This window comes from Trichechus manatus, unplaced genomic scaffold (assembly GCF_000243295.1).
Source record: "Trichechus manatus latirostris isolate Lorelei unplaced genomic scaffold, TriManLat1.0 scaffold00108, whole genome shotgun sequence".
NCBI classification, from domain to species: domain Eukaryota; kingdom Metazoa; phylum Chordata; class Mammalia; order Sirenia; family Trichechidae; genus Trichechus; species Trichechus manatus.
The window spans coordinates 6,968,855-6,984,888 of NW_004444044.1; the positions used below are offsets into that span (position 1 = coordinate 6,968,855).

Genomic DNA, 16,034 nt, shown 5'->3' on the forward strand with positions numbered 1-16,034 from the left:
TACCACCACTGCTCTGGCAGGCATCACAATAGAGGGTCCTGGACAGAGCGGGAGAAAAATGTAGCACAAAATTCAAATTCAAAAAAAAAAAAAAAAAAAAAAGACCAGGCTTGCTGCTTCGACTGATACTGGAGAAACCTGAGAATATAGCCCCCGGACATCCTTTTAACTCAGTATGGAAGTCAGTCCTGAGGTTCACCCTTCAGCCAAAGATTAGACAGGTCTATGGGGCCAACAATAACACATGTGAGGGACTTGCTTCACAGTTCTATCATGTATATGAGACTCATGGGCGCACCAGCCCAAAAGCAACGATGAGAAGGCAGGAAGGGACAGGAAAACTGGACAAATGGAGACAGAGAGAACCCCTGGGGTGGAGAAGAGGAGAGTGCTGACACATTGCGGGGTTGGCAGTCAATGTCTCAGAACAATTTGTGTATTAACTGTTTAATGAGAAACTAATTTGCTCTGTAAACTTGCACCTAAATCACAATAAAAAAATTTTTTTCAGAAAAAAAGACACACACATAAAAAAGTGCTTTAGTCAAGACATTGGTCTCCAGAGTAAGAGGCCTAGGATTGAATCCAGCTGTACCACTTACCAGCTATGTTACCTTGAGAAGGAAATTTCAGTGTTCTTAGCTTCAGCTTCCTTATCTGTAAGATGGTTGTATCAGTTCCAATCCCATAGGCTGATAAAAAGATGAATACATGTTCCATGCTTAGCTTAATTCCTGGTATGTTAATTGCACAAGAAGTGTTGGTTATTTTTCTAAGAAGCTGTATTTTGTCCCTTTGTTAATAATTCATAGTTTCAGTTCACTATTGCTAGATAACTTGGACTGGGCTATTTATTCTTGTAATTTATTAAGATTTTCTTTGTTTTCTAGTATATGCTTAGTTTTTATAATTCTTCCATGACCATTTGAAAAAAAGAGCATTATTTTATATGTACAAATATAGATTTAAAAATATATATCTACTTATTGTGTTGATGATATAAGTGTATATGTATTTTTTGAATATGCTTTAAATATTTATGGAATATTATGAAATACTACATATTCTTCTAGGGAATTGGGGATATGACAGTGACTAAAACTGACAAAATTCCTGCCTTTCCTGGGATTTACTTTCTGGAGGGGCAGGATGAGAGACAGTATAGAAAGATAGCAACATCTATCATTTGTTGGATGTTGAGAATAGAAAAATAAAACAGAGGTCTTAGGGTGGGTAATAGGGGTTCCTGCAACAGATCACAGGATGGTACAGGACCAGGCAGTGTTTTGTTCCATTGTGCATGAGGTCACCATGGGTTGGGGGCCAACTCAATGGCTGCTAGCAGTAGCAACAACAATCGGGATTACGTTTTTAGGTAGATAGCTAGGGAAAGCCTCACTGAGGAAGTAATTATTTAAGCAAAGATAATGGAAGTAGTGAGAGAGCAAACCGTGTAGCTGTCTGGGAAAAGAGTGTCCTAGGCAGAGGGAAAATCAAGGACAGAGATTGTGGTGTGGTAAAAGATCTATCCTGATTGAGGAACACCAAGGAGACCAGCAGGCTAGAGCAGAGGAAGAGAGGGAGAGAGTAGTAGGAGGTGATTTCACAGAGGTAACAGAATAAAAAATCACGTAGGATGTTAAAGACCATTGTACGGACTTTGGCTTTTACTAAGAGATATGAGAAGCCATTGGAGAGTTTTGAGCAGAGGAGAGACATGATCCAAAGTAATTAATAGAATTACTTCAGCTGCTGTGTTAGGAGTGGACTGATGAGGATGAGGGGCAGATATGAGTTTGGAAGTTGGGAGATCAGTTGGTGAGACATTGGGATAATCCTGGTGAGAGGTGGTGACTTGGACTAGGGTGGTAGCAGTGGAAGGTGAACATTAGTACAATTTTAGATTTGTTTTGTCTTAAAAAATTGGGATAGTTTTGAAGATAGAGTTAACAGGATTTCCTGATAGATAGTATGTGGGGTGTAAAAGAGAAGTATTAAGGAAAACTAAGATTTTTTTGCCTGAGCATGAGATTTTTGGCCTGAGCACCTGAAAGAATGGAGTTCTCATTTCCTGAATTGGAGACTACTAGAGAAGGAGTAGATTTTTGGGGAAAAGAATAGGATCTTAGGTTTAGAAATAAGTTTGATATTATTCTAATCCTTTATATCCTGAACTTCTGATTTGTGAGATCTGTTAAGGACTGCCAGAGTTGAAGTAAAGTGTTCCCACTGAAATTGTCTGTTTCTCCTTGTATTTCCTGCAGTCTCTGCTATGTATGTTTCAGTGCTGTTATTGGGCATGTAAGCCTTCATTTGAGGTATATTTGCTTTGGTCAGATCATCTTGGTACTGTGTAATGCTTTTGCCTTGTAATCTATTTTGTCTAATATTAACGTTATGTTGTTTCGTATATCTGTGTTCATTCTTTTACTTAACCTTTCTTAGATAACTAAAGCAAAGTGCCTTAGAGAAGTTTTATTTTTGACTTTCTCTGTCAGTATTTTTTAATAAATGTGTTTAACACTTTTACACTTAGTGTTGTAACACATAAGCTTGTAACTTCTTTGTTAAGTTGATATACTTTCTCACATGTGCTAGCAGGGACTCAGTTGTTTTTTGTTTCTAAACACATGAACAACTAGTTGACCAGGAAAAATAATTTTGAGTCATAATTTTTTTTCTTAACTATTGCTCTTTTGCTCTATACAGTGGCTAATGCTTATGAATAGAAATTTGAAGCCAGCCTTATTTCTTTTTCCCTTTGTAAATAATCTGTTTTCTTCTACCTGCATGCTTATTAGAACTCCTTAATCTTTGAAATTCAGGAGTTGTCTCTGTATTGGTTACTTACCAAAAAAAAAAAAAAAAAGCAACAAATTATTTTGAAATAATTTCAGATTTATAGTGAAATCCTGTATCTCTTCATCTAGATTGAAGAATTTGTCCACATTTTACATTTTCTCCATCTCCCTGCTTCCTTCCCTCCCATACATGTATGCTGCACACTGTCTTTTTCTGAACCATTTGAGAGCAAGTTGCCAACACGATGCACCATTACTCTTAAATATCCCAGTAGGTATTTCAGCAAGACAACAAACCCTTTAACCATCCAAATCAGGATATCGGTATTAATACAACATTCATTCCACAGACTCCTTTAAATTTTTCCAGCTGTCCCATCAGAGTTTCTTTTTTCCTTCTAGTCCAGGATCTAATCTAGGATCAAGAATTTGTATTTAGCCATCATGTCTTTTGAGTGCCCTTCAACATGGAACTGTTCCTCAGTCTTTTCTTAACTTTCATGATGTTGACATTTTAAAAAGAGTACAGGCTTTTCATTCTTTAGAATCACCTTGAACCTTGATCTCTCTGATGTTTCTTCATGATTAGTCATAGACCATGCATATTTGGCAGGAATATTACAGAAATGATGCTATGTTCTTTATGCATCACATTAGGAGACACACAGTGTTGACACGTCTACTACTGGTAATTTTAATTTTGATCACCTGGTCAATTGTTGGCAGCCAGACTTCTCTGTAAAGACATTTTTTTTCTCTTTCCTAATTTAGAAGTATTTTGTGGGGGTTAATATTCTGATACTAATTCAGTAACCTGTTTCTTATCAAACCTCCATTGACCACCCTTAGTATCCATTGAAGACTCCTGCCTGAATCTTCAGCCACTAATGATAGTTTCCAAATGGGGATTTTTTACTTCCCTTATTCCTTCTCCTTTCAGTAGTTGGCATTCTACTATAAGAAATAGCATTCTTTATCCCTCCCCCCCATTTATTCATTATTCATTTATTTATATCAGTATGGACTACTGGGTTCCTAGTTTATTCAGTGGGTTGTAATCTTTAACTATCATCTATCCTATACTTAAATTGTACCTCCGGATGGCTAATACTTATGAATGGAAATTTGAACCAGCCTTAATTCTTTTTCCCTTTGTAAATAATCTGTTTTCTTCTACCTGTATGCTTATTAGGTGTCCTTTCAAACTGATCCCTGTGTCCTTCTGTCATATTTCCATCATTGTTTGAACACTTTTGTATTTTTTGGCTTAAAATATTCTTGGCTCATCTTACATTTCCACTGCCCCAACCCTGGAATCAGTTACTTCTTCTTAGGAGCCTTGTTCCTTTTAGTGGAAGATGGCATTTATATATCTAGATTTGGGTACTTGGAATGCTCGTTGTTACTGGATATCGTTGCTTTTTGGCTGTCTCAGGGGACAGAGCTAGGAAATAGATACACACATCTATACACGTATATCTGTACCATACACACACAAGCCTCTTTATCTAGCTTTATATCGGTATTAAGAAACCACAAGTTCACATGGATACCTCCAATTCCACTCTGACACTTCAGACTTCCTCTTTTTCATTTTTATAAACCCCTTCTCCAACCTAGCTCCCGTTATTCTCAGATTGTTCACTTATTTGTTTAGTTCCTTCTCTGAATCCACCAGCTGCCTCCAAGCCTCACTGCTTTGGGAAAATTTTCAAGCAGAGATTGTTGTTGCCATCGAGTTGATTCCGACTCATGGCAACCCTATGAGTGTAGAGTAGAACTGCTCCATAGGATTTTCAAGGCTGCGACCTTTCGGAAGCAGATCACCAGAGACTAGACCTCTACTTATTCTTACAGCAATTGCATCAGAAATTACATTATTTATTTTGGGGGGTAACATCTTTATACAATACAATGGTTTTTAGTAGATTCACAGAGTTGTGCGACCATCAGTACTATCAGTTTTAGAACATTTTCATCATCCGCAAAAGAAACTCCATACCCTTTAACAGTTGCCTCTTATTTTCCTTCAAACCCCTAGCCCTAGACGACCACTAATCTACTTTCTGTTTCTGTAGATTTGACTATTCTGGACAGAGAAATTAGATTTTATGATTGTTGAGATTTCTTCCAAAATAGCAATTTTAAGTGACTTCTTGACTTATATGTTTGGCATCCAGCTAGGGTGACTGGAACAGTTGGGGTCTGGCCTGGCATCTCTTTTCTTCCATGTAGCCTTTCCATGTGGTTAACTTGGGCTTCCTCACTGTATGACAGTCTTGGGGTAGTCATTCTTCCATGATGGCTGGCTTCAACCGAGAATGAAATTCTAAGGTGTAAGCTGCAAATCTTCTTAGCATTTAGCCTTTGAAGTCCCAGAATGTCGTTTATGCTGTATTCTATTGATAAAGCAAGTCACTAAGACCAGATTCAGTGAGAAGGAAGTTAGATTTTGCCTCTTGATGAACAACAGCATTTGTGTACTGAACGCGAAAGAGTTGATAGCAGCTGTCTTTACAGACTATTTACTAAGGTTGAGAACCCCTGACCTAACTGGCACACTGCTAAATTCAGAACAGTTGTACTATTTTAGAACTTTTAGGAGCAAGTAGCAGGTAGAACATAGATTATATTATTAGCTATTTATTATCATACCCTGCATTTTGATTCACCCAGTGATTTGTTTAACCTGTTCATGGGTAATAGAAAACTTGTTTTTTTTTTCCTTTTTTATTATTGTACTTTATTTTTTTTAAAGATTACCTCTTTTTTTTTTAATTGTACTTCAGGTGAAGGCTTACAGAACAAATAGTTTCTCATTAAACAGTAGTACACATATTATTTTATGACATTGGTTAACAACCCCATGACATGTCAACCCTCTCCCTTCTCGACCTTTTTTTGTGAAAATATACATAGCCAAAGATACACCATTTCAAAAATTTCTACATGCACAGTTCAGTGACATTGACTACGCTCTTCCAGTTGTGCTGCTGTTCTCACTTTAGATGAAGGTTTACAGAACAAAATAGTTTCTCATTAAACAGTTATTACACATGTTGCTCTATGACAATGGTTAACAATCCCACTACATGTCAGTATTGTCCTTACTCAACCTTGGGTTCCCTATCACCAGCTTTCCTGTTCCCTTCTGCCTTATAGTCCTTGTCCCTGGACTGCTGTGCCTCATTAGTCCCGTTTTGTTTTATGGGGCTGTCCAATCCCCAGCTGAACGGTGAACCTCGGAAGTGGCTTCACCACTGAGCTAAAAGGGTGTCTGGGGGCCATACTCTCAGGGTTTCTCCAGTCTCTTTTAGACCAGTAAATGTGGTCTTTTTTGTGTATGTTAGTATTGTACTTTAGATGAAAGTTTATAGAACAAACTAGCTTCTCATTAAACAGTACACATACTGTTTTGTGACACTGGTTACCAACCCCACGACATGTCAACACTCTTCCTTCTTTTTATTTATTTATTTTATTTTTATTGTGCTTTAAGTGAAAGTTTACAGCTCAAGTTAGTTTCTCATACAAAAATTTATACACACATTGTTCTGTGACCCTAGTTGCTCTCTCTATAATGTGACAGCACACTCCTCCTTTCCAACCTGGATTTCCTGTGTCCATTCAACCAACTCCTGTCCCTTTCTGCCCTCTCATCTCGCCTCCGGACAGGAGCTGCCCACTTAGTCTCATGTATCTACTTGAACTAAGAAGCACATTCTTCATGAGTATCACTTTATGTCTTATAGTCCAGTCTAATCTTTGTCTGAAGAGTTGGCTTCGGGAATGATTTTAGTTCTGGGTTAGCAGAGAGTCCGGGGGCTGTGTCTCAGTCAGACCATTAAGTCTGGTCTTTTTATTGGAATTTGAGTTCTGCACCTCACTTTTCTCCTGCTCCATCAGGGACTGTCTGTTGTGTTCCCTATCAGGGTGGTCATTGGTGGTAGCTGGGCACCCTCTAGTTCTTCTGGTCTCAGGCTGATGGAGTCTCTGGTTTATGTGGCTTTCTGTCTCTTGAGCCAATATTTTCCTTGTGTCTTTGGTGTTCTTTATTCTCCTTTGCTTCAGGTGGGTTGGGACCACTTGATGCATCTTGGATGCCTGCTAGCTTTTAAGACCCCAGATGCCAGTCACCAAAGTGAGATGGAGAACTTTTTCTTAATAAACTTTGTTATGCCAGTTGACCTAGATGTCCCCTGAAACCGTGGTCCCCAGAATCCCATCTCTGCTACTCTGACCCGCAAAGTGTTTGGTTGTATTCAGGAAACTTCTTAGCTTTTGGTTTAGTCCAGTTGTGCTGACTTCCCCTGTAGTGTGTATTGTCCATCCCTTCACCTAACATAATTCTTGTCTACTATCTAGTCAGTGAATACCCCTCTCCCTCCCTCCCCATCCTAGTAACCATCAAAGAATGTTTTCTTCTGTGTTTCTTGAGTTCTCATATCGGTCTCATATAATATTTGTCCTTTTGCAGCTAATTTCACTCAGCATAATGCCTTCCAGATTCATCCATGTTATGAGATGTTTAGCGAATTCGTTGTTCTTTATCTTTGCGTAGTACTCCATTGTGTGAATATACCATAATTTGTTTATCCATTTGTCCATTAATGGGCACCTAGGTTGTTTCCATCTTTTTGCTATTGTGAACAGTGCTGCAGTGAACATGGGTGTGCATATATCAATTCGTGTGATGGCTCTTATTTCTTTAGGATGTATTCCAAACAGTAGGATTGCTGGATCGTATGATACTTCTATTTCTAGCTTTTTAAGGAAGTGCCAAATCGATTTCCAAAAGTGATTGTACCATTTTACATTCCCACCAGCAGTGTATAAGTGTTCCAGTCTCTCCACAACCTCTCCAACATTTATTATTTTGTGTTTTTTGGATTAATACTAGCCTTGTTGGGGTGAGATGGTATCTCATTGTAGAAAACTTGTTTTTAAAACATTTTTTTAAAGTTATTTTTAACTGTTATGCTCTTTAGATATATTTATTGTAGAGCAAAGTCTGGGAAAATGTTACACTGTTTTTGCTTAGTTTTCATTCCTTAGCACTGAAAAGCAAAGAGGGGAATAAAGTATCTTGTCAGGTCAAATTTTATTTAAAATGTTTACATTGAAATTGACCAGTTAACACACTTTAACTCAATATTGAGTTAGTAGCCATTTCTCCATGATACTATCTTTTTGCAGATGACTCAAGAGTGAAAAGATCTAAAGTGATACTAGAGAACAAAATACATCACAAATTAGGTAAAATTATTTTATTTTTTTCTCTTTTTAAATATTCTATTGAGGAAAATTCTATTATTAAGCCTTTGTTTATAAAATGGGGGAGATACTATTTGGATTAATTTGCAGATAAATTAAAATCATGTATTCTGTTTCCAGAATGCAAATTATGTATTCTGAATTCCATAGGAAATCATCACAAGCCATTGATTCACTCTGTTGTCTATCTGTAAATCCTGCAACCGTCCTACACGTTGCCCCATATTAAGGAGCATGATCCCACCTAGGCTTCGTAGCTAGGGTGGAGAATTTTGTCAAAGAAAATTAACTGCTTAGGAGATGGTATTTCTAACAGCTTCTCTTCCCAACTTTTATCTTAATTTTTATTCCTAAGCTAAGTAGTAGCTAGGAAGGGCAAGTAGGCAGAGTTGGGAGCTAGGGAACCAATGGAGAGACTCATATAAGGATTAGAACTCCATGGCTCCCAGAGAAATATTTCTCAGTCAGGATTGTGGGAACTCCTACTTGTGTGGTGTATTGGGAGTTACCCTCTATTTCCGCCCCACACTTGTAGCTCGTAGTGACCACACACTTATTACTGAGTAGCAGTGATGCTTCTTCTCATTGTCTCAAATGAGAAGTAACATCTTGCTGGTTAGTATCTCACTGGCTTGTATGAACAGGCTGCTATATCTCCCAAAGCTTAATGCCTGTCTTGGAGTAGAATGATGAATAGAGCCAGTAGACAAAGGGAAATAAGAATGTCTCTGAACAGTGGCTCCAGCATCCAGAAAAAGGAAAATCAAGCATTATGCCCAAGAACAGTAGGCAACTTCTGGTGAACTAGAACTTTTGTAGGAGATGGATAACAATTTTAACAATAAAAGAAATATGAGCACTTTCAGAGATTCAGTTACAACATAAAAGACTTTCTGGTACTAAAAATCATGAATTTTCCAGTTTAAAAAGTCAGTAGATGAACTGAAAGAAAGGATAGTCATTGCTGAGAGCTGTTAGTAACTGGTGTTCACATGGAAGAAATTCCTCAAGACAGCAAAAATGCAAAAAGATCAAAACCTTGAGGGAAAAAGATATGAACCTTAATACAAATAACATGGAGACAGTGGACAAAATATACAAATTAATTTCTGGATTTCCAGAAAAAGAAACAGATGGAGAAGAAAAAACAGTTTAAAAAGTAGTGGAAGAAAACTTCCCTGGGTTGAAGATAGGCTTGAGTCTGCAGTTTGAGTTTACTAACTGCTGGTCAGGATTATTGAAAAATATATACCTCTGGACATAAGTGAATAAAGTTCCTAAATTTCAAAAATAGTGGGAAGCTTCCAGACAGAAAGAACAAATTGTATGCACAAGAAAAAAAATGACTGGCACTGCTCATCACTGTAACCTGGAAGACAATAAAATAATATCCATAGCCACTTGTTAGAAATGCTGTACAATCCAAATATCTTATACGCAGCCAAGGTAGCTTTCTTTCTGATAGATGAATTATATTTGCAAATAATGCAAGACTGAGCTAAATTAAAACGCTCATGTGAGGTTTTCTAACCAAGTATCGTATAAATCAGAACTGAGTCCAAAGAGAGGAAACAGTGGTGAAGGAATAATTCTTGAAATTATACATTGTTAAACAATCACCTGCATTAATTTTCTATTGCTATGTAAAGGTTACCATAAATTCTGTGGCTGAAGACAACACGCATTTATTTTCTCATGGATTCTATGGGTCAGAAGTCCAGGCATGGCTTAGCTGGGTCCTTTTAACGGTTTCACAGGCTGCAATAGAAATGTTAGCTTGGTCTCCAGGGTCTTACCTAGGGCTCGGGGTCTTTTTTTAAGCTTGCATGGATGTTGGCAGAATTCAGTTCCTTGCAGTTGTAGGACTGAAGTTCCTGTATTCTTGCTGACTTTTGGCTGTGGGCCACTCCCAGCCTCTAGCTGCAGTTCTTGCCACGTGACCCTTTCCTTTTATAATATGGCACCTTGTGTCTATGAAATCTGCAAGGAAGAATCGCTGCTTTTGCTAGACAGAGTCTTATATGTATATTATATATATTATCATAATGTCCCTGGGTGGCGCAAATGGTTAAGCACTGGACTGCTAGCCGGAAGCACTTGACTACTAGCAGTTCGAACCTACCCAGAGGCGCTTCAGGAGACAGGACTGGTGATCTGTGTCCGAAAGGTCACAGCATTGAAAACCCATGGAGCAGTTCTGCTCTGCACACATGGGGTTGCCATGAGTCATAATCGGCTCAATGGCACCTAACAATATAATTGGACATCCCATCATCTTTTTGTTATATTCTGTTGATTAGAAGAAAGTCGTGGATCTCACCTGAACTAAAGGGTGCATATCACCTTAGGGTATATTTGCTACTAATGCTGATGTGGTCGGGGATTTATAACTGCTAAGTAAGAATTTTTATAGTAATATTGAAATCCAGACTGTCTTACAACTTAGTGTGGTGGGGAAGAGATCAGGGGCAGAGGAGTGATAGTAAAAGTGACCTAAAAGTTTTCTTCTTCTGAGTGGGAGAAAGGACAGGATACTCTTATCTTGGTAAGGGATATAGTTTTTGATATACTCATGAAGAAATATGAGTTTGATTTTTCAGTGTCAGGAATGAGAAGAAGAAACACCTTTAAAGTGAGTTTTTAACATAATAGATAGTAAAAAATAGATGAACAAATGTAAACAAAAACAAAGTAGTATTATAATTTTAATGTTAGGCAGAGTGAAATTTGAGGTTAAAAGTACTGAACCAGGATAAAGAAGAACACGTAATGATAAAATGAACAATTTATGAATAAGAGAAAACTCATAAACTTTTTTGCATCAGATAACCTAGCAACTAAAATGTAAGCAAGGAGATTTTCATTTAAATAATACAGTTAGAATGGGAGCAGACAAAACGTAGGTAGGGACATAAGAATTTGATAATACAGCCAACAAACTCAATTTACTATATAGAACTTCGCATGGTTCAAATAAATTGAACACACATGCGTACACATTCCTCTATCTTTACTGATTTTCCTAATGCAGAACATTTAGATGATTTCCAATTAGTTATTTGTTGCTATTATAAACAGTACTACCATGAACATACTTGTGCCTCTATATAGCTATACCCATTTGTGTGAGTATTTTTGCAAACTCTGTTCCTAGAAATGAAATTGCTGGGTCAATTTATGATCATTAATGAGTATTGCTAATTTGTCTTCAGTCAGTGTAAATTTCTACCAATATATGAGAGTTCCTAGGTACCTTTAACATTGCCAGCCCTGGTTATTACCAAGTTTTTAAATGTTTGGTAATATGGTAGCCTATATTTTCATTGACATTTTTTAATTATTAGCATAAATGTATCTGAAAATTTTGTTTTTCTAGTCATTTGTCTGGAAGCATACATGTTCTAAAAGGTAATATCAATTGCAGGGTATCATTCAACTAAACATTTAGATGTGTACATTTTTGTCTGATATCCTTTTATAGTATTGCCCTCCAATACACCAAATGTTCGCAGGACCAAGAGAACACGATTGAAACCTTTGGAATACTGGCGAGGGGAGCGAATAGATTATCAAGCAAGTCAATCAGGTAAAATCCAATTTGTGCTTTAATGTCTTTCAATAATAAAATAATAAGAATTGATGTAGTTTTTTTATCTTTACTATATGCCAGGTACTGCCCTACACATTTATATATATTACCTGATTTAGTCACACCCTCTTCCCAAAATGTGACCAGAATAGGATTCAAATCCAGATTGCCTGGTTCCTATAGAGATGCTAATTTTTTCCCCCTTTGATAGCTATTTGAGGCGGTGGTGTGACCTTATAGAGTGTTGTTATTTCTGTATTATTAACAAGATTTCTAATTGCATACGATGAAACAGTAGATCAGAACATGAGAAAATTATAACGGGTAAAGTTAAAGTTATTCCCCATTATTATTTTTATCCAACTTCCTCATCATATTTTCATGAAAAGAAATGGTGGACATTGGGCAGGAGAGTATAGTGTTGTCTTAAAGCTATTTCCTTTCTTTAGTGACTGTACTAAATCAAAGGATGAGACTCATACAGATTACTATAAATAGTTCATCCCTGGCCTGCCCTTTTTTTTTTTTTTTTAACCTCCCCTAATGACTTGATTTCAAGCAAGCAACATGTTTTATCAGTGCTAGATTTAGAGTAAGAGAGGCATAAATGAAATTGGTTGGTATCTCTGTTATTTGAATTATTAGAATGTAGTAATAGTGTTCTTTGGTACTGTGAAAGGAAATGTGCTGTATTAATTTAACGAGGTTTGTTTCAAGCTTTTCACTTTACCATATGTGTTATTTTAACTTGTGTTGTTGTTGTTTAATTTCAGGAGGATTTGTGGTTGGTGGAGTACTGTCCCCAGACACAGTGTCACCTAGAGGAAAGAAGGCAAATAGAAAAACAGGAAAAGTCAACAAAATAACTAATAAGAAAAGGATCTGTCATGATAGCGGTGAAAGAAGTATGAACTTATTCCTGAAAGTAACTTTTAGATTTTCTTTTAATAACATAGTGCTTTGAGAAGAAGCTCTCTGTGTGTTTTGAAATTTACCTTTAAAAAGTTCACACATAATACTATAGGTAAAATTTGCTTTTTAATGCCTATTTTTTTTCCAAATTTAGAAAGCAAACTGATTTAAGAATCATTAGTAGCATAATATAAAACATTTTCTCATGAGTAACTTGCTTAGTCAAATGATGCTTACCTTTACCATGTCCATGCTATGGTTAAAATAGACATTTTAATATATTCTTTTAAAAGTATGTTATATACTTCCAGCTTTCTTAGAGAATATGCAAAATATCATTTAACTTCTTGATGCAGGAGTTTAAGAATTGTCATAATTGGCTTATACTGGTTAAGACGTTTAAGGTATTTGCTTTTATATTAAACCATTGTGGATTTTTAAATCAGAATTTTTGTTTATCCAAGTGGTCATTTATAAACAGGAAGAGATTGTTATGCCTCTGGCAATTTTCTTTTACAACTTGTATATCTATAGCTGTATTTCATATTGGACTTTTTTTTTTTTTTGGTAATTGAGCAGAATTTTAAGTAAGTAGTTTGTATTTCAATGGTATTTCTTTTGCAGAGAATAAATTAGTGGCAAATCTGAATATACCTCTAGGAGATCCTTTTCAACCAACGAGGGTAAAGGACCCAGAAACAAGAGAAAGCATTCTAATGGGTAAGATAAGGGATGATATTGAAAATACTTCATTTATTAATAACTAGTAAGAATAACCCTGGTGGTGCAGTGGTTAAGAGCTTGACTGCTAACTGAAAGGTCGGCCGTTCGAATCCACCAGTCACTCCTTGGAAACCCTATGGGGCAGTTCTACTCTGTCCTGTAGGGTTGCTATGAGTTGGAATCGACTCAGTGGCAACAGGTTTGGTTGGTTTTTGTTTAGTAAGGACAAACTGCTGGTCTTATAACCAGCCTGTCTACTTTCTCTTTCTTTAATCAGCTCTTTCAGAGCTAAAGTCCAGCAGAGGGTCTTAATTCCAGCAAGCAGTCTGTATGGAGACAATTCTGGGGAAGCAATGATGGCAGACAACTTCCAGAGGACACATGGCATCCTGTATTTGCCCTCTGGGGTCAAGTACTGCCTACAAGAGTATTGCCTCCCTCAACATGGTCCAGTCCTTCTTTGACCAAGAGAATACATGGGAACAGGGACTGTTTATGGGGAATTGCAGCAAGTTAGTTGGCAAACCCTAGGATACTTTCTCACCACCCATAGGGGCAGTCAGGGATTGTGGGCAGGGCATAGACAGCCTTCTAGGCTTTGGGCTACCAATAATAGTACCTGGGATGTGAAACCTTAAGGCTGGTGCAAGGTCCTAGAAGCCTCCTGTATTAGATAGGTATTAATCATTTAGTCACTGGAAGGCAGAGGCTGCCACAGGAGGTCCCGATTGAGGATCTATGATAGAATGGGGGCTAATAGGAAACATTCAGCTATTTACCAATCAGGTAACATTTACATACACAAAATATTTAAATATTTTAACAACTATTAACGACTGTACCATTGTGTACTGAGTAACATTTGTCCTAAGTCAGAAGACAAATAGGTCAAACTACAGAGGCAGTAATAGAATTCTCACTTAAAATCTGGGCTATGAGATCTTAATTAGCGAAGTTATTTCCATATTTAGATTGTTTATTTGGCAGCAGAGGTAGAATTAACAGAGAGTTTTGTTTGGTGTCATAACTAAAAATTTCTGTATGGTACCAGGTTAGATAAGTTGTGGGCATTGACAGGAGTTCATCACTTTTTGTCTATTTCTTGAGTCTTCTGTGCATTTCCTATATCCTATAGTCTGTGCAATTATTAACATTCCTGTATGTTCAGAGAAACAGAGTCAGAAGCCGTTGCTGATAGAAGAACATAAAATTATAGATCTGGAAAGATTTGTAAGTAAAAGGGAAATTCCAAAGTGAGATCGTAATTTGTGAGCAACAGTTAGAACTCTGGTTTCTCGTAGCTTTTACCTGACAAATAAAAATCTTTTTCTCAGTCAGGTTAGCTCAAAAGAACCTGTTGGCATAGTGATGATACATTTGTATTGTGGACTATGTTAAACTTTTTTAAAGATAGGAATTCTTATCTCTCCCCTAATTTTCTTTTTCTTTTGAGCTATAATAGTAATAATAATACTGCCATTATTATTAATAACTAAGACTTAACATAGTACTTACTTTGTGCCAGACACTGTTTTAAACATTTTACACGTTAACTAATTTGGTATTTACAGTAACTCTTTAACATAGATAAACTATTATTATCCCATTTTACAGAAAAGAGAATGGAAACAGAGAAAGAGGTTAAGTAACTTGCCTAAAGTCATATAGCTAGTAAGACAGGCAGGATATAACACTCCAGCATTATAGCTCCAGAGTCAGTGATCTTAATCATTAATTACTTCTGCCTTTCTAAGGCAAGTTTATATCTAGAAATAACTCTTATTGTACATGTGTATATAGTACTATATCATTGAGCAATATCATTGCTGTTGCTTCATATTTATATTACTATTGTTTTTCCATAGATCTTGTAAGGCCACGAGATACATATCAATTTTTTGTTGAGCATGAGGAGTTGAGAGTATATAAAACATTGGATACACCTTTTTTTTCTACTGGAAAATTGATATTAGGGCCATGTCAAGAAAAGGGAAAGCAGCATGTTGGCCTAGATACATTGGTGAGTATTTACGCGTCTCCATATATTTATTGTTTTGCTGTAGGTGTAGCACTGATTTATTCAACTTAATGGGGGACTAAAAATATGTCAAGTCTGTTTAGTCAGCCAACCAGTAATTATTTAAAACCACCTGTTCTATGCCTAGCATTGCAACCTTGAGAGTCAGAAGTTTAAGGAATGGTCTTTACTTAAAAGAATCTTAGAATATAGGTTTTCAGATAAATCATTAGAATTTTAGAAATGGAGGGGACTATAGAGATTAAGTCTAATTCCTCATTTCTCAGGTCATATAATTGAGAAATAGAGAGTTCAAAAGACTTCTTCAAAAGTCAGCTAGTTATTGGTGGTTAGCATCTGGGGTCTTAAAAGTCTGTGAGTGGCCATCTAAGATACTCCATTGTTCTCACCCCTTTGGGAGCAAGGGAGAATGAAGAAAACTAAAGATACAAGGGAAAGATTAGTCCGAAGGACTAATGGACCACAACTACCACGGCCTTCACCAGACTGAGTGCAGTACAACTAGATGGCACCTGGCTACCACCACTGACCACTCTGACAGGGATCACAATAGAGGGTCCCAGATAGAGCTGAAGAAAAATGTAGAACAAATTCTAACTCACAAAAAAAGACCAGACTTACTGGTCAGATGGAGACTAGAGAAACCCTGAGAATATGGCCCCTGGACACCCTTTTAGCTCAGTAATGAAGTCACTCC

At 36.9% G+C, this 16,034-nt stretch overlaps 1 protein-coding gene across 3 annotated transcripts in view; it reads left to right on the forward strand.

Moving 5' to 3' along the window:
* CENPC (centromere protein C) overlaps positions 1-16,034 on the forward strand; it is a 98,832-nt gene that overhangs the window by 74,782 nt on the left and 8,016 nt on the right. For 2 of the 3 annotated variants that reach the window (XM_023737808.1, XM_023737809.1), the window contains exons 13-17: positions 7,998-8,057; positions 11,557-11,661; positions 12,438-12,569; positions 13,201-13,296; positions 15,165-15,319. In XM_023737808.1, coding sequence (XP_023593576.1) covers positions 7,998-8,057; positions 11,557-11,661; positions 12,438-12,569; positions 13,201-13,296; positions 15,165-15,319 — 548 coding nt within the window. The remainder of the gene's footprint in view (positions 1-7,997; positions 8,058-11,556; positions 11,662-12,437; positions 12,570-13,200; positions 13,297-15,164; positions 15,320-16,034) is intronic. The other variant, XM_023737810.1, reaches the window with a different exon arrangement.